At 45.2% G+C, this 18,920-nt stretch overlaps 1 protein-coding gene across 5 annotated transcripts in view; it reads left to right on the top strand.

Moving 5' to 3' along the window:
* The window catches only part of arhgap32b (Rho GTPase activating protein 32b), a 78,638-nt gene that overhangs the window by 53,252 nt on the left and 6,466 nt on the right, over nucleotides 1-18,920 (top strand). For 3 of the 5 annotated variants that reach the window (XM_079738283.1, XM_079738285.1, XM_079738286.1), the window contains 12 exons: nucleotides 375-456; nucleotides 1,952-2,002; nucleotides 2,795-2,869; nucleotides 11,110-11,259; nucleotides 13,518-13,620; nucleotides 14,739-14,883; nucleotides 15,983-16,065; nucleotides 16,178-16,285; nucleotides 16,780-16,925; nucleotides 17,443-17,644; nucleotides 18,170-18,315; nucleotides 18,815-18,889. In XM_079738283.1, the coding sequence (XP_079594409.1) occupies nucleotides 375-456; nucleotides 1,952-2,002; nucleotides 2,795-2,869; nucleotides 11,110-11,259; nucleotides 13,518-13,620; nucleotides 14,739-14,883; nucleotides 15,983-16,065; nucleotides 16,178-16,285; nucleotides 16,780-16,925; nucleotides 17,443-17,644; nucleotides 18,170-18,315; nucleotides 18,815-18,889 (1,366 nt within the window). Of the gene's footprint in view, nucleotides 1-374; nucleotides 457-1,951; nucleotides 2,003-2,794; nucleotides 2,870-4,976; nucleotides 5,050-11,109; nucleotides 11,260-13,517; nucleotides 13,621-14,738; nucleotides 14,884-15,982; nucleotides 16,066-16,177; nucleotides 16,286-16,779; nucleotides 16,926-17,442; nucleotides 17,645-18,169; nucleotides 18,316-18,814; nucleotides 18,890-18,920 lie in introns of those variants that run through there. The other 2 variants (XM_079738284.1, XM_079738287.1) reach the window with 2 other exon arrangements.

Here is an 18,920-nt window from a genome sequence, read left to right as displayed (position 1 = left end):
CTATCCACCTACCATTTCATTCTACCCCCCCCCCCCTCAAAAATCTGGCTTTCTACTAAAAGGACTCAAAGTCCCGACTCATAATGTACGGCACGCTCTGCTTTAGTAAAAGGCCACTTACTTCACATCCGAGCGGCCCTATTTAAATGGCTCCTCCCGGGGCCCTCGGTGAGGCCCCTTTCAGAGCATGTCAGCGAACGCAACGCCCTCGCCATGTTAACACGACCGCGCTCCACGGAGATAAAAAGGTGTGTAGTAGCTGTTGAGCAGTGCTCTCCGTCCCGGCTCTTGTAATCCAAAAAAAAGTGATGGTCCTCTTACTCTCTCTCTCTCCCTCTCTCTCCCCTTCTCTCTCTCCCTCTCTCTCTCTCTAGGTTGGCTTCTTTCCCAGCGAGTGTGTGGAGCTGATAAACGATAAAGTTCCGCAGTCTGTGACCAACGCAGTGCCAAAGCCAGGTACCCTGGGCCTCTAATACAACCCTCTGGTGGGAGTGTGTGCTGAGAGGAGATTGCCCTCATCGTTTAATCACCTGAATATCATGTACTGCAGCTGATACGGGCACATATCAATGAATGAGTTCAGGCCTTGTGATTGTACGATATGAAGTACATGTGGGTTTAGTGTGGGTGCTTTTGTGTTGGTTTGCGCAAATGTCAGATAACATGATGAGATTACAGCAAGTATTTTTTTTGTTTTAAGGGAAGTGTGTCTTTATTAGACCATTTATTTAACACCTTGTTCCTAATGCACCATTCTAATGCACTTGTATCTGCTACAAATTGAAGGGAAATTATGCAAGTTTTTTCTTAAACAAATTGTTATTTTAATGGCAGGGCGGGATGTTTTTCCTCTGTAAGTATGCAGATCAACTGCATATCAAAATAATTCAAATCATCGGATAAGCCCAGTGACCATATCCTCTTGTTAAACTGAGTCAGAATAATAACACCATAAACCCTCCTGGCATGACTACAGCATACATTTTTTTCTTTGATTATGGTTCAAACCGGAGCCCCACACTTGAACCCTTTCCCTTATCCCCCACACAGAATTAGATTTATCCCCAAAAAGAAAAACAAGCCCTGCATCCATGTAGGGTCTAAAAGCCCCTCCTGTATCAAGAGGAGTGACTCATGAGCTGCATGACTCACACAAGGCTCCACGTGGAACTCCATGGAGAAGAGCAGGCTGTTTGATCGAGTCTTACAGAAGAAATGAGGATTACCAAATTAAAAAATAATTAGAAACACCCACCTCCAACTCCTCCTCCTCCTCCTCCTCCTCCACCGAGGTCTCTTGACCTCCAACGAACTGGAAAATTGGAAAAGTGATGACACGCTGCAAAGAAAAACATTAAGATATGCAAAAACATAAAATGAGCCCCAGTAAGCCACAATTATCAGGGGGTCAGCGGGGTATAAGACGTTTCAGATGCGGGGCCTGGTGCTATTGGATCGCATGTGGATCACTCCCAAGGTTCAGCAAGCGCAACTTTTTGGATTTGGAGTGTATTATGGCACGCCATGCACGCCACAATGCTCTTCGATAAAGCCATTTTAGCCCTCACACTATTTTTGATGCTCTCATGGCACTTGTTCCGGGCACACTTCGCTCATCCATCTGCATGTCGATGTTTTTCAGAAAATGTTATGTCGTGTTTGTTTCGCTGAGCAACATCTAAGAAAAAAAAGTGAAACATCCATAATTAAATGCTCCTTCAAACGATGAACACGGGGGGGCACAGCTCATTAACTAGGCCCCGTGTTGTCTCATCTCTCAGTGGAAACCTATGGCTGCATGGCTTATGGCCCCCCACCCCCACCCCCACCCCAGTCTGTCTCTTTAATGTTGCAGACATGAATCCATCCTGCTGGTATGGGTTATTCGACTATTTTTGATGTTTGCTTTGCATCTGACTGTGAACTGCTCCTCCCCTCTCCCCTGCCTCAGCATCGCCATGCACTGGTCTGCAGCCTGCATCCTGGAATCTCTTCCCTCCCTGTGCGTGCGGGTATACTTTACATTCTCTCTCATTCTAGTTCACCGCCCCCTGCTTTATATTGCCATATCTACTTTTAGTACTTTGCAAAAAGATGTATACGGCATATACCCGTGATTTGCATTTGAGCATTGCGACTGTCCAACACGGCGTAAACACGGTGTAAACGCAACGCTTCGTGCCCGCGTTGTCGTCACCAGAGACTAAACCTCCAGGTTCAGAAAGTAAATGCCCCTTCTCAGTTGGTTACACCCACCTCAGCACATTTGCTTAGGATTCTCCCGTCAGCAGAACCCAGAGGATGATAGTGAAATTTGCTGGGCTGCATGAATGAAATAAAGTACAAATGAAAAGAGCCCTGCGGGGATTTGAATTTCTAAACCTGGAATTGTCTGCCTCGATTGTCTACCTCAATTGTTGAGGTTGTCTCTGTATAGTCAGGTCGAGGGAAGGCCACATTCAAGTGAGGCTTTTGCTCTAATCTTTTACAATGAATGCTTCACAAAATCCGTCGGGCATAACCTTCATTATGGCATCAAGGCTCTTCTACGGATGCCCTTTAAAAAAATAAAATTGATTTCACTGTCCCATTGGCTTACTATTCAAAGCCCACCTGCCTCCATAATCCCAGATAACATGGTTTCTAACTCAACAAGTGCTTTTCTCCCCCTCCCTCCCCGTCTCTTCTTGATGACGCTGCTTGCCTCATCCATGCATCCATCCAAACATCCAACCGACCGACCATCCATCCGATCATCCTCTGCCTGCCTGCCATTGCGCCGGGCTGCATGCAGACCTGGAGATGGAGAGTGTAAAACAGGACAATGTTTGGGTCGCTGACCCCCTAAACCACTACAGCCCTGATTCAGGTAGACAAACAACGCCGGGTGGGCGAGGGGAAAACTCTGAATTACCCATTTCTTCTTCTGTTGTTGCTCCTCTTTCCCTTATGATCTTAAACCCTAAAGCCTCTCCAATCCTTTGCACTACTTGTGTTAACTGGTCATGGAATCTAACCTAAGGCTTCAGATACTGATTTGTCTATCTCTACCCCTTTTACGCATTTATTATTTGGATTAGCTTCTGGCATTTTCTCCTTTTTTTATGCGTGTCATCGTTATTTTCACCTAACTTTAATTGCTTTTAACTATTTGAGCAAGCTTAGCTTGTTTATTTGTGTAAAATGCGGGTTTGTGGGAACTACTTTTTTTCATATTTCCGTAAAGATATTTGTGTGAATATAGGCCAACATTTAGATGAGGCACAAACCACATCACCTACCTTCCCATTGGAGCGTTGCCCTTTATTCCTCTCCTCTACTCACTTCCCTTCTTTGTAATCAGTGCTGTCTTGTTTATACAGGTACGTTTCTGTGACCATTTGCAGGGTCATGCTATGTATGCAATGTGGTGCTGAATGACTATGGATATTATGGATGATGATGCATTGAAAATTTAAACGTCGAATTTGTGTGTAGAGTGTCGTCACGTGTCATATCTCTGTGCAGTTACTTTCACCACTCCTAGGTGATTTCAAATAGCTTGAGCTTTATTACAGGGCTCCTCCAGAGCTGTTTGAATGGAGGCCAGGGCCTGAGCTCTGGGCTTTGGCCAGCTGTATTTGTATGTATGTGTTTGGGTGAGGCTTGAAAGGAGCATGCAGGGGTGCCATGGAGCCAGGTCTAGACCAGCCTTGATTTATTTAATCCTTTTACAATGGGGAGCGGGGGGAGCTCTAAAACCCCATCCATTGAGCATTAAGCTTTGTGCTGCAACAGTAAGAATCTCTGTCCCCCTCTCCATGGCGACTGAAAGTGCACATTCCAGCAGGCAGCCCCACAACACACACTCACTTACAAACTCGCACACCCAAACTTCACCCATTTCTCCGAGATCGACTACTGCCTTTGGGGATCTCAAACTGAGAATATGGTAACCTTTTTAGGAAAATACCTGTACTGACCCAGGGGATTCTGTTCATCAGTTAGACAATCCGTACTGTGGCATTGCATTGCAGTTAAATGCAGATGCGTAAGTGAGCAAGAGTGGAAGCCACTGGCAGGCCTTGCCCCCATTAAGGTCCACCAGCTTGCTTTGCCAGATGTGGCGTTCCACCTTTTATTTTTCCACCATGCAGTCCTTCCTGGCGCAGACTATCGGCACGTCTGGGGACGGGTGATTGGGCAGCTGTGTGCAGTACAAGCCGAGACAGCTGGTTATGTGATGGAGAGAAGGGGCAAAAGGAAGAGGAGAGCCGTTGCATTGTTTTTGTCTTTTCTTTGAGATGTTAAAACTGACAGCTCATTAAAACATTTAATGGATATAGCCTTATGACTAATGGCTTACTTAACTCTAAGAACTAACAAAGTGATTGAGGGGTGTGTGTGTGTGTCTGTGGCTGTGTCTGTGTGTGTGTGTGTGTGTGTGTGTGTGTGTGTGTGTGTGTGTGTGTGTGTGTGTGTGTGTGTGTGTGTGTGTGTGTGTGATTATAATGGTATTTGGCAAATTTGTTTTTCAAACGAATACCACTAAGCATCGGAAATCATGTTATTACTATTATATTGTTGTGCATTAATAATGGCGCCAAAGATTACATTACTAAACCGTCGGTCTCCCTAAGAAACATGAGCTGCATGAACTTTGCACCTTGCACGTGGATTCCTCAGTACTGTACAAAATGAGAGGATTTTGGACTCTACCAATAGTGAGCAAAAAGAGGGGGCTAAAGAAAGGGCTTTGAATACGTTATAAGGATTTTTCCACTGCGGGGAACCACCAGATGCTGCCGCTGGCTCTCCTCTCTGGAGACAGTAAAACGATACAGTGAAGTAGTTGGCTATTAGCTGACAGCGCGAAGAGGAAAGTTTGTGGTGCGCCTTTGCTTTGAGCGTGGACTTCTCACGGGGAAAACTTGCCACATTGCGACTTTCGCCCTCTTTTGTCTAGTTGCTTTTATGTTAAGTTTAAAGAGGACAAAGACTCGATAAGTGTACACTACTTGAAATTCCTTTTTTTTTTCGCCAAGGACAGTTCGCCGTTATGGAACAAAGGTAAGAAGCTGGGCCGTGTTTTGCTTCAAGTAACCCCTTTCAATAAATACACGTATCGTTAATAGTGTTCCGCTCGAATAGAGGCGAACCATGTGGATATAATCGTACTACACAGGGTTTCTCATAGGGTTTCTACACACCCAACAACACTGACGAGATGATGTTTTTACCGTGGCCTACAGTTACCCGATAGCCAAACTAAAAGGTTTTCGTAGGGGAGCATTACAATGCTATTAGTGATGTAGTTGTAACGTCATAACTGTCATGGTCAAATCCAAACTAATATCTCAATTCAGCTATTCCAACTTTCTGTTGATTTCAAACCGCCTTTAACAAACGTTCTCCCTGAGTCTGTTTTGGAAGTGACATTTTCAGCATAACATTCCTAACCTAACGTATTACTCGTCTAAACCGCCTCTAACTATATGGCTGGAGGTGTCTGTTTTTGAAGTGATATTTAAACATTGCTAACCTGGTGCATTACTCATAGGTGTACTCCTCCCCAAATTAGCCTCATTTGTACGTACATCATCGATAACCTAACTTCTATAATCATAAATACATAATCTCCCTGTATTGCTCTGCTGTGTGGTTATGTTGACACCCAAGAGCTCATCAGCTAAACATTATATGCAACTAATTCCTTATTCATTGTTTATTCATTTTAGGTTATTGCAAACATACTTACAACTTACTGCAAAATGGTCGTGTGTATTGTGCATTTAATGACACGTGAAGGGCAACGGGTGCCCGCACTTGTGTGTTGTGCACACAAATAACACACGCCTCTCAGCTTTAGCTACCCATGTAACAAAAAGGGGATTTAGTGGTGCTGGTATAGCATTAGGCCTGAAGTTATCAATACTCAAACGGATCACAAAACTGGACTGTTGCAAATTTCCTACATAAATGCTCTTTGTTGAGTGCAAGACTACACATAACCATTTATGTGTCTCTGGGCCTCTGTTCTGTCTTCTCTAGGCTAGAGTTGTGTTAAGTGGGCCATTTAGCGTTTGGAACAATAAGCCATTTTGCTCCTTCCATCACCACAACACTTGAGCTCCTATGTCCTTGTCCGGACAGAGGTCACTGTCTCTGATGGCCGCCTTCTAATAGGACACATACACAGACGAGGCACACACAGACAAGCACACACTGCCTCAGTTGTTTACACTTGACACTAAACGGTTCCTCTCCAGGACGTCAGTGGAGGATAGCTATGGTCTGTTAATGTGGCGCCCATTGTATTAACACTGCACTCCTCACCAGCGGTTTCCCCCCTCTGGCCCTCTCTGCCATAAGTTATGTAAACAATGTCAATACAGCTTAAGGCCTCATCCATTGAGAGCTATCTGCAGCCCAGTGCTTGTGTCACTGATAGCAGATAACCCGGATGTGTATTTTGTAGAACAGATCAAAGTTTAATCAAAGCTGCTTAATTGCCAAAGTGAGATCATTTTATACTCTGCGCAGAGGAAATTATTTTGTCCCAATTCAGCCTACTACCACATTACTCTTACATGCTAAATGACAGCATTGACAACGTGAGCTCAGTGCTATCATGGTGCGTGCTCTTCTGTATTTAAAACCTGGCTGTTGCTCTGACTCATGAAGCCCTAAACCATGTCTTGATTACATTTCTTTTTGTAATGTTGATTACTGTTCTGACTACAGCTTCTTCTTTGAGAGAGTAAAGCCTGGCTCAATGAACGGAATGATGTTGTTGTAATGCTTGGCTTCCTCTCTCTTTAAACACTCATTTGAGTCACACACCAAACCTGCCACTGAACTCTCTCCTGGGTAAAGGGCCTAGTTGGAAGAATATCAGTAATGAGCCGCTCGCAAACGAAATGGGATTGAGTGCCTGCTAATATCGTGATCTACTAACTCTAAGCCTTCAGAAAAGTGTAATTCCAAAATGAGTCATTTACGCTTGAACCTCCTGCAGTGGTTAAATGATACGAATGCAAACACCAGGGATAGGCTGTTGGCTCTCATTTACCTAGCTGTAACTGCTGAGAGGTCATCAGTACTCGTCCAGATTCTTGGAAGCCGTCTTAACACCGAGACCCACACTGAGCACCGCCCAATGACAGCTGAGCTTGATTAATCACAGTGCACCATGTGATGCAATGCCTTTTTTTCAACTGCTTTGGAAGGCAAACACACAAAGCGTTTAGCATAGTGGACAAGAGCCCCAGCCTACAGGACTGTGTATTGGCAAGGATCTTGTAATCCGACATTTATTGTGATACAGAAGGCAACGGCAACAGCTTTATGTTCAACAATATGGTGTGAGGCTGTGAATAACCATGTTAACTTAAGGTATGAGTTGATGTTGTGCAAATGACTGAGCCCAGGGGCATCAATATCCTTTGGTTTTTTCCTACGATATATATTTCCGTCCATCCTTCTCCCTCACCGTCCAGTCCTGTCCGCACCATTCCATGTCCCAATCTGATGCCCAATGAGGAAAGGTTGGTCTGAGGGCCTCCTCAGTTCTTCAGCCTGCTGCAGGTGCTCACGTCTCCTGGGGCTGTCAGGTGTTGGTATAGAGCAGAGGATGGGAGTTCCTCTCTGCTCTTCTAAGCAGAAAAGGAATGCTTGAGGTGCCTCGTTTGAAAATGTCACGCTCGTTTATCCCCAATGCAACGCCATTGTCCGCCTTTGTCTCGACGCGCACGCACACAAACACGGACCCAGCAGAGTATTGCAGGCCGTTTGATCCCTCGACAGTGTCAACAATGATGCCTCAGCTGTTATTTTCTGGCTGTGGGTGCTGAACACAACAGAGGGAATTTTAACCATTTTTTCTGTCCCAATAAGGCTGTAGAATCAAAGGGATGATTTACACTTCTGTGCCGAATAGCCGCCGTGTGTCTCTATGGCGACGCTTGTATTTCTGATTTTTCCTCCAAACATGTAGTTACATTTTTCACTATGCGGGTATCGAGAGAGCAAAGGTATACCAATAGCAGCTGTTCGGTGCAGAAGTTTAAACCTTGCACTTTAGTGCCACTCCTAAATATAAAGTTTAGGATCGAGATTAGGTTCACAGAGCAGTCTGTGTACACCTAACTGTCTTTATTTCATCTCATGTGAAGGAGAGCGCCTTATCCATGGAGAAAATTTCAATTGAATCGCCGCGGCCTCTTGATGGATGCCTGATCACGTGCATGGCGAGGCCCAGCGAGGTCTCGTGATACACCACTAACAGCAAATTAGTTTTAACGTCGTTCTGTGGATCTTCTTGAAGCCCAAGTGGAGTGCTGCCGCTACATAGTGCTCTGGGGGAGGTTGTAGTGTAACATTGGATGGTACTGAGAAGCTGAAAGAAAGGGTTTTCTGTTTTAAAACACAAAAAAACCCTGTGCCGGTCTGTAATGGTACTTCAACCACCAACAGCTGAATATTTAAAACGAATGCTTGGCATTCTAGCAGGGGCTTTCGTCCACATCTGCAAAGAGTTGTTTACCTCTGTGGTGTGCATTCATGTTGCAAATACCCAGTGTTGTTCGTGTTGTTAATATTAAGTGTCCATGCCAGAGGACCAAGCATTACCGGAGAGACATTTGTTAAGGATAGATTTATGATTTATAAATGCTGCAGTTGAATGACCGTGGGTCATATACAAACCGGCTTCTTTGTTATTTTAACATAATTGTCACTGTAGATTTTAGAAGAACAGCACAGCAGTGCCTTACCGTGTTGTATTAATATAGCCCTTTTCGGTTGAGCATTTAGGCAAATATTTAACATATTGACTTGATTCTACAAACTTGCTTTGATGATGAGATGTTATTTTCAATGAAAATACAACATAGGAGAATGACCACCCAAATGAATGACCCACTTTTCTATTGAATAACCATATGCTGCGGGAGCAGGTGAAAAGATGGCAGGTCTGCTCACTAAAACTCCGGAAGAGCGGAAATATCGGGGACTGTATTTCAAATTAGGAGCAGGAATGTGCCCCTGGAATACCAGAGAAAAATGAACCTGCTCGACCATGATGACTTCTCCCGCTTAGCCGGGGGGGGATCTCGCATTTGTTACATTAGTGGCTGTGTCTTTGGTCAAAGTACATGGTACCTCTGAGGCCACAAAGGGAGATGAATCTCAGATCCTGCTTTGTGTTCTTGACATGTTTAGACCGGGTAGTATTCCCTTCATCTTCACAATACCTGAGGTCCAGATGATCATTTTTGGCATTTCCTCTGAACTCTGGTAAAATGTGTTCAGGATTGTTGCTCCTTCCGCCCCATTCGGATATTGAAGGAGGTCGTTGGACAGACGGACAGAAGGACAGACGTAATGTAACGCACTACGCACACTGTTAGTGATATGCAGAATGAAGAACCTTGTCATGTTGAGCTTGGCTAGCAAGCTCAACATGACATGTGTTATGCGAAGTGAACTGGTGCTTTATGTAAACTTGGTTACGCATTGGATCAGTTTCCATGTGGTGCTATGCACTACTAACCACTGTGTATTTAACTTGGGTGGTTGTAATTTCAACACATTTGGTCTATTTTATGCAGTCACCCCTGTACTGTGAATGGGCTCACCAGTTGAGTCACATTTTACTTGGAAGTTAGTTACTTGTTGTACTGTATCAATGGTTGAGTTAAGGCTAAGTGCTCCATAATTCAAGGAAGACGTATTTATTAGATGTCTGAGCCATGTGGTAATTCTGAAAGCCAGGTTGTAATTCTGAGTTCCTTCCTTTTTTCCCATCGAAGCCTTTCAAAAGAGATTCTTTTTGAGAATGTATGCTCCAGCATTTCAGACTTAACAATGCCCTCTGAGTCCTTCAGCATTGCTTAGAACCGCCCTGAATAAGATGTAATACAGTAGCAGCTGCCTGAAGTATTTCTGAAATATTGTGATTAAGTGTGATAAATTCCCTGTGACAATGGAGAGGAAAGGTCAGTAAAACATTTAGTCAAGATAATCAGTCAGTGGCCGATAATTCATTCTCCGCCTGTTTGTCTTTTTGTAATTACTGCATAACTTTTCCATAAAATATATTTATCGTTGCCGCCTGAATTGTTATTCAAAGTTCTAGTTCCTTTCTCAATGGCCACAGTGACTAGGCAGTAGCAGAGTAGAAGGACTTGACAGCATGGGAGGGAGTTTTTGGGTTTCTCCCTGCAGGATAACAAGCAGTGGGTGGTTGCAGAAGAGGGTTTTTGGAACCGATGATCCCAAAACCCTCTCCTTGTTTATTTATTTTGTTTTACATCTACACAAAACGGATGTTTGTACAACAGGTCCCAAACTTTAAGCAGCGTAGCTCTTTTCCGGACACTTTATCTGATTAGCTGTTTGTTTTTGGGTATTTTTTGGAAAAGAATTTCAGGGTTTTTGGTCGAAGAGGAGAAAAGAGGCCTGGTATTTGCTGAGAAGAATGCCTTTATAGTTGCCTAGGAGTTGGTATTCAGTAGCAGAGCTTACGATTCAAGTTAACTACACACGCATAATGGAAAAGGGCTTTCCATCCCAATGAGGGTTAAAATATCCACAATAGGTCGAAAGGAAGAGAAAAAATACGCCGACCCCATTTGTACCTTGGTGTGGAGATTCGGTGCCGGGAATAGTACTTGATAGTTCTGCTGCACAAAGAGCTGGTTTGGAAACAGAGGGGGCCGGTGTACTTACCGGATCGGGGGGTACAGTGTGTGAGGGCAGCTTCTAAGACAGTTTTTGTGTTATTGTATTGGAATACATTGTTTAGTGTTCGGCTGAGGCAGTGTAGTGTGTCGTGAGGCCTTGGGATAGCACGACTAGACTCCAGTAGGGAGGGACCTTGGTTATTTTTAACACCATGTTCTCATTTGAATGTCAACTTTTGCATAATTTAATGATTTATTAAATATTACTTTTATTCAGACTAAAGTCCAAGTTGCTGGACTGTAACAGAGCGCGTCAAAAATCGATATTTCTCTCTACTTCTCTCGAACAATACTGTGATGCAACTCACTGGGAATGGGGTAAAAGAAAGTACCAGCGCTTTAGACTCTAACCTCGTGTGTGTGTGTCCCCTCCGTCCCTCCACAGTGTCTAAGAAGCACGGCAAGCTGATCACCTTCCTCCGCACCTTCATGAAGTCGCGGCCCACCAAGCAGAAGCTGAAGCAGAGGGGCATCCTCCGGGAGAGGGTCTTCGGCTGTGACCTGGGAGAGCACCTGCTGAACTCTGGTCATGACGGTAGGACCATGAGTTAATCTCTCTCTCTCTCTCTCTCTCTCTCTCTCTCTGCCTCGCTCTCTCTCTCTCTGTCTCGTTCCGTTTCACTGTCCTCTGTCTCGTTTTTTGTTCTCTCAATTAAGGAAAGGAACACCTTAATTACTCTATAGTGTCTCTCTCTCTCTCTCTCTCAATCACTTACTCTATGTCCCTGCTCTCTGCCTCGTTCTCTCTCTCTCAATCAATCTCTCTCTCTCTCTCTCTCTCTCTCCCACTCAGGCTTCCGGTAGATTTGTTCCCACAGTGCTTGTAAGGGGGTTTAGCTGTGACTGATTACAACTGTTGAATTGATGGACGTTAAGCATTAGCAGTGAGGGAGTATTGACATGGCGAGAGACATTGATTTGTTTTTTCTCAAGTGAGACTTCATTGTTGCATAATTGTTTTTTCCCCCCATATCATTTGTGGGAAAGAGTTTATTTAGAAATAGACAGACTACTAATCAACCGAACAACTGGTATGTAATGAAAATTTCAAGAATATACATGGGCTTGTTCACAAACTTTGACAGAAAAGTGGATCATCTGAAAATGATGAAGGGAGATGCTTGATTAAAATTAATATTCTTAGATATTCTCCCCCAAAACATTTAAAACCTAGTAAAAATGAACCTGCAACCTAAGAAACCCCCATGCTACACTGTGTATTAAAGGCTACGTTAGACACTGTTAATCAGAGCAACACAATGCTTGAGTCCAGGAGGACACAATGTTATGTAGCCATCCACTCTGTTATGGACGTCAAATCGAGTTCCACAATGCAATGATTCTGTTATACAACTTTGTGCTATTGGGTAACAAGGCAATGTGCCTGGACCTACGCCTAGTTGGGACTCGTGTGAGGCAGTTATTTCTTTCTCTCTGTCACAGTTATGTTATCACAATATTTGTAGAGATATTGTATCATATCCTGTGATACTTTTGCATTGTGTGAGACTAAGTGCTTCTCCCCTCTGTCGTGCAGTGTGTCATTTCACTCAACAACCCTTGTTCCAAAGGAAGCCATAACACACCTAAGACACACTTAGATAAGACATGATGTGATCAATTCCTGTGACTCAGTTCAGTTGGTGGCCTGATCCCACTCCACTGCTGCCAACATCCCTCTCCAGCTTGCTCCGAGAAGCTATATGAGCTAATATATAAGCAATATGTATATATGTAGGTGATGAAGTCGCACTGAGTTCGAAAAATACTGCAGAAAGGGTTTATCCATATTATTGACATTGTGTCCCTGCCTGGGAATGCAAAGCAATTGGGCTTTCCTTCCCTGGGTGTCTCTTATTTCTACTGCTCGTCTATGTGTGGAATTTGGTAGAAACAGCTGCTTTAGCTGGTCTCTCACTCTCTCTCGCTCTCTCTGACAATCACTGAACGATGTGTGAGATGAGTGGGAGGCCTGGGAAGCTGGCTGTGTGTTTGTGCGTTTTGACACAAATCTCCCACACCACAAGCCAGCACACACCCTTATCTAGCAATAAGGTCCCCGGATGATTTACAATTCTATTTCTCCCTCTTGCTCTTTTTGTTGTTTTCTCATCTAAACATATATATACAATGATGATGAAACATATATATACAATCACTCAGACAGAGCCCAAGCTAAGCCGGTTTTAATCGTGTGTGTGTGTGTGTGTGTGTGTTTGTGTTTGTGTGTATAAGACAGTGGCATGTGTGCTATCGATCCAGGGCCATTAACTGCTATGTCTGCAGCACTTTCCTTCTCCTACATACACAACACAAATCAGGTCGGACAGAAGTCCTCGCAAACATTTATGTACTGTTGTAAAACAGTTTCCCCCGACAATATTTGCAACCCTTCCCCTTGACTAAAAGGCGTTAAGGTTAGAAATGTAGTTTTAATACTGGAAGTGTAGCAATGGCGACACAGACCTTAGTGGGATGCAGCCTTTTTGTGTCACACTTCCCCCGCTGCAGTCCATGACATGCCGGTGTTTTTATTGTATTTGTATTTTTTTCCTTGGCGTCACGATTTGCTCCATATTTAAATTCAGGTGGACAGACACTGCACACAAATCCAATACCGAAACCTTCAGAATTATATTAACCTTGTGGCTGTCGCCAAACCTCCGGCAGACACATTGAATTAAACAGTTGTTGGGGTGTGGGTGTGCGTGCGTGCGTGCGCGCGTGTTTGTTGATATGCAGCTAAAGTTGTGTCTTTTTGGTTGTTTCCCCCCCCCCCCCCCCCCCCCCCAGTTCCTCAAGTGCTCAAGAGCTGCACAGAGTTCCTGGAGAAGCACGGGGTGGTGGACGGAATCTACCGCCTCTCGGGGATCGCGTCCAACATCCAGAAGCTGAGGTAGGGAGCCACGAGGGCTGGGAAGAACGCAGCGTCTTCCTGAGGAGTTGGTTTGTTGATGCTCTTTTCCTGGTTCCCTCTCTCTCTGGCACAGGTTTCTTTTATTTTTCAAGAGCATTGACAAATTGAATGTGTGAATTGAAATGTGTTATAAATATTTGACCTGTTAAGCCCTTTGAGACTGTAATGGTGATTAAGGGCTATACAAATAAAATTGAATTGAATTTAATTGTTGGGTGCCTGTTCTCTAGGACGACTGCAGGTAGCCCAAACACGCCAGCCAGAAAGCCAGTAAACGCACACGCCTTGACTGATGTATCTGTAGTTTGTGTCTTTTTATGCCCTTTTTTCATGTTGGAAATCGAACGCTTAACCTTTACTCATCTGAATCTTTAGTATTTCACCAGAAGCAGGATTTTGAGCCCGGGCACAATCCCCATCTTTATACTGCTAACATTCCTCCAAGGCCTATTGCAAGGCCTATTGCCGTCATAAAAATGGACATTCCTTTTGCCGGTTGACATGTGATAGGGAGGCTTCCTTTTTAAGAGCAAAGGTACAAGCATGTCTTGCTGAACAACCCTATAACCTGTTGTTTTCCTGCTAGCATAGCATTGGGTGAGCTTTTGACCGTGCGGGTAATCTTAAAGGATTGTGCTAAATCTTTTCAATTACGCATAGTATAGGTGAGATTCAGTATTTAGAAGTGTGTGTGTGTGTGTGAGATTCAGTATTTAGAAGTGTGTGTGTGTGTGTGTGTGTGTGTCTTGATTTAGGATTTAGAGTTGTGTGATTCAGGTTTTAGAGGGCTTTGGAGCAATATCCAATCGTGAGTTTTTTGTGAAAGCTCATTTGCACACTCTCTGTGAAGCATGATCCTCTATTTACACATATCAACATAACTTATCAGTAGATTATCTGAAACTCTTCACTTGTGTCACAGTCCTGTTATGGAGAAGAAAATAAGCAAAAAGGCTTTTAACCCTTTGGTGCGTGCATTGATTATTGTTAGCATTTACATTAGTCACAAGGGGACAGAGCCAAAAGGTGTTTTCTAACCCGATATTTCTACTTCTTTCCCTCTTTGCTGCCCCCTGTCCCTCTCCCTCTGACTCCAGGCACGAGTTTGACTCTGAGCAGATCCCGGACCTGACCAAAGATGTGTACATCCAGGACATCCACTGTGTGGGCTCGCTATGCAAGCTCTACTTTCGAGAGCTGCCTAACCCGCTGCTCACCTACCAGCTCTATGAGAAGTTCTCTGTAAGCATCTTCCAGGCTACCCCCCCCCCCCCCCCCCCGAAACCACCCCCTCTATCCCTGCCTTCATATCTGAAACCCTACCTTCCCCCTGTGACCAACTGAGCAAAGCATTCCCTCCTTCCCTCTCTCTCTCCCTCTCTCCCGCTGTATGTGTATCAATCTCTTTCCAACAACATCCATTAATTTGTTTATAAATGTGGTTATAAAGGTGGACTTGTCATGTTTGTATCCCCCCAAAAGGAACAACAGTGGGTCTCAGAGTCAGTACAAACTGCATTCGTTCAAATCTACAGGCCTAATTCTCCTTTAGGAATCCATTCAGGCCGTTACGGGGAAGGCGGGGGAACGCAATATCTTATTTCTTCACGCGCTAACGCTTTAGCTGCGAGGCGCCCCTGGAATAATAGCATTGAACAAAGTGCACCCTGTCATTACAAATGCGGGGAACTGCACTCGGGGCGACGTGGAATAAGAAACCGCTCTCCAAACAAAACAGGGCCGTCCCTGAGGACAGGGGAGATGTTTGCTCGTTGTTATGGCAGCTTTACACACGGTGGAGGCAGCGGGGATGAGGACAGAGGGGGGGAGGTAGGGAGGTAGACGCTTAGGGGGGATGGGGTTTGGAATCTGTATTCGTAATGTCCTCCCCTTGCAACGTACCTTAACTTTGGTGTTGTTTTCATTGGGCTATTCCTGTTACTGTTAAACAAACGCTTGATTTCTCTCTCTCTGTCTCTGTCTCTCTCTCTGTCTGTCTCTCTCTCTCTCTGTCTCTCTCTCCCCCTCTCTCCCTGTCTCTCTCTACCCTTCTCTCCCTGTCTCTCTCTACCCTTCTCTCTGTCTGTCTCTCTCTCTCTCTCTCTCTCTACCCTTCTATCTGTCTCTCTCTACCCTACTCTCTGTCTCTGTCCCTCTCTCTCTCTCTCTCTCTCTCTCTCTCTCTCTCTCTCTCTTTCTCTCTCTCTCTACCCTACTCTCTGTCTCTCTCCCTCTCTGTCTCTCTCTCTACTCTTCTCTACTCTACTCTACTCTACTCTACTCTACTCTACTCTACTCTACTCTACTCTCTCTCTCTCTCTCTATCATTCCCTCCCTAAAGGATGCCGTATCGGCCGCCACAGACGAGGAGCGACTCATCAAGATCCATGACGTCATCCAGCAGCTGCCCCCTCCGCATTACAGGTCCAGTGAAGAGTCACAGCCCCACCCGGTGGCCGCTTGAGGATATGCATGCCCAGGGTATACACCCCAGAGTAAACCGTGCTAATCGTTGATTGGTTTTTGATGTGCACAGGACGCTGGAGTTCCTCATGAGACACCTGTCGCACCTGGCCACGTTCAGCTACATCACCAACATGCACAGCAAGAACCTGGCCATCGTGTGGGCACCCAACCTGCTGAGGTGGGGGGCGAGCACACTGTGTTTCTGTTGATATTCCCCCTTCTTTCTCCATGGCGTCTTTATTCCATGTGATATTTAGGGTAGAAATCTTACTCTGTACCTAAAAGTGCTGTTTTTTGGTTCCCAACATCCGCAGACTAACCTGAACGCATCCTTGAGCAAGGAGCCTAACCCGTATCTGCTCCATAGTGACGTGTCTCTGAATCACATTCAATGCTTGTCACTTTTGACTTTTATTACTCTGAATTACTAAACAATAATTAGTAGGATTACCTTTTAGGATAGCAGGACGGTGAAAAGAGGCAGGAAAGTGGGTCGAAAAAGAGAGGGAATCGCTTCTAGCATAGGAAAGGCATCAAACCTTGGTTGTTACAAGTCGTATTGACTTATGTGCCGCCCACTGCAGCAATGTTTTAAAGTAGCGTGTATTTTCTTTCCTTTGGCCTTTGCCCATCCACTCCCCTGCCTTCTCTCGCCTCTCGCTCCTCTCCCAGGTCGAAGCAGATCGAGTCGGCCTGCTTCAGCGGCACGGCGGCCTTCATGGAGGTGCGCATCCAGTCGGTGGTGGTGGAGTTCATCCTCAACCACACCGACGTGCTCTTCAGCGCCAAGCTCAGCTCCCTTATACGGGAGGGCGCAGGTGTGTGTGTGTGTTAGTGTGTGTCTGTGTGTGTTGTGGCAGCAGCTGTCTCCTTTTAGGTGTAGTTCTGGTGGTTTATAGAAGACATAGTTTCCTAAGCTGTTTGGAATTGTTAAAAGACAGTACATTCCTGTGGACTTAATGACTAAAGAAAAGGTTAACAACAAATGTTACCAAATACATCTGTGGTTATTCAACGATAGCCTGCTACATCTTCTCCCACTTGCTTTTAATAGTCAGCTTTGGTTGGTTTGCTGGTTTTCATTACAAACACCCAATAACGCATTAATTATATTATGTTTTCCCAGCAAGCGGCCTTTCCAAAATGTTTTTTCATTCACTGGGTTTTGTTGGGACGTTTCATTTTTAGATGGGGGGGGGGGGGGGGGGGGGATTAGCATTTACGTTGCGACTGTTGACTACACTAAAGGCAAATGTCAAATGTAAAGTACAGCTTAGGGGAGAATGAAAAGGTTCCCTGAACAGAAACTCACCCCTGCCCTCCCTCCGCCCCCAGGCCACAACTCGCTGTCGCGGCCCAAGTCTCTGCTGGTGTCCTCTCCCTCCACCAAGCTGCTCACCCTGGAGGAGGCCCAGGCCCGCACGCAGGCCCAGATCAACTCCCCCGTCACCGAGGACAGCAAGTACATTGAGGTGGGCGAGGGGCCCGCCGCCCTGCAGGGCAAGTTCCACACAGTCATCGAGTTTCCCACCGAGAGGTACGTAACACCCCCCCTTTCACCTCACCCCCAGCGGGTGTGCAGAGTGAGACTGCATGAGTCTGAAAGGGAATTTTACTTAAGGGTTCGGCAACTAGGTCAGAACATTGCATTCGGCAAGTTGTGCTTTTGCATTTGTTTCTGGGATTGAAATGGTCCTGCATGACTTCATGACCTGCTTTTATTTTACCCACTTGAATTTTGTATTTATTTCTCTCTCTCTCTCCTCACAATCCCCCAAATGACCAATCGCTTGTGTTTTCACACTTACGGTGTGAAAACACAAGCACTGCACACTCCGCCACACCAAGCAGCAGAGTTGAATGCTGACGCGGCTAATGCCAGCAGTGTCAATCAATGCTTCCTATTATATTTGTCTATAATGTCTACTGTCCGTCTCTGGAAAAAGAAGAAAAAAAAGTCAGTCTTAAATCGTGTCTACAAAGAACCTAGTATATAGTGAATCCATGGACCGTGTTTGAGCAGACGTATATCTAACCCGACTGTCTCCCTCCCGGCTCCCAGGAAGAGGCCTCCGGTCAAGACCAAGAAGTCCCCGGTGGGCAGCTGGCGGTCCTTCTTCAACCTGGGGAAGTCGTCCTCCATGTCCAAACGCAAGCTGCAGAGGAACCCCAGCGAGCCCAGCGAGCTCAAAGCCATGGCCCTAGCCGGTGAGAGGACAGGAATGTGTATCCTAGAATGTGAATATTTGCTGCTACCAATAGAACAACAAACGGCAGTTAAAGGTTAAAGGGCTGCCGCATGCTCTCCTGAATTTAATCATTGCTTTACATGAATTCCAGACAACTTAAATAAATCCATTATTATTGGTTCGAACTCTTGTCAATTTGGGATTATATAACGACTACATCCTGGCACCTATGGCATTACTAGCCATCCGTTAAATTGCCTGTTTGAGGCTCTAGGGGGGAGCTGCTCAATGTCCTCTGAGCATTAGCCTGTGTAAGCCCCGCAGAGTTTAATTATGAAAAACGGCTCCATGAATAGACCTGACACCGGGCCAAGAGCGAGAGGACAATGTCCCTTTCAGTAGTCGCAGTCAGAGAGAATACTTATTAAATGCGTTACATATATTATAAGTATCTCCGGTCCATCTCTGTGATGTGGTTGTAACAACTTTCTCCACCCCCCCCCCTCGCTGTGCTCCAGGTGGGAGAGGAGACACGGCAACGCTGAGATCGGCCAAGAGTGAAGAGTCCCTGACGTCCCTGCACAACGTCCAGGGTAACGGCCCATGAATCCCTCTGTCTCGGTA

Source organism: Pollachius pollachius, assembly GCF_949987615.1.
Source record: "Pollachius pollachius genome assembly, chromosome: 6".
Taxonomy (NCBI): Eukaryota; Metazoa; Chordata; class Actinopteri; order Gadiformes; family Gadidae; genus Pollachius; species Pollachius pollachius.
The sequence above is the reverse complement of the archived record's forward strand: the minus strand, read 5'-3'. Positions and strand labels throughout refer to the sequence as shown.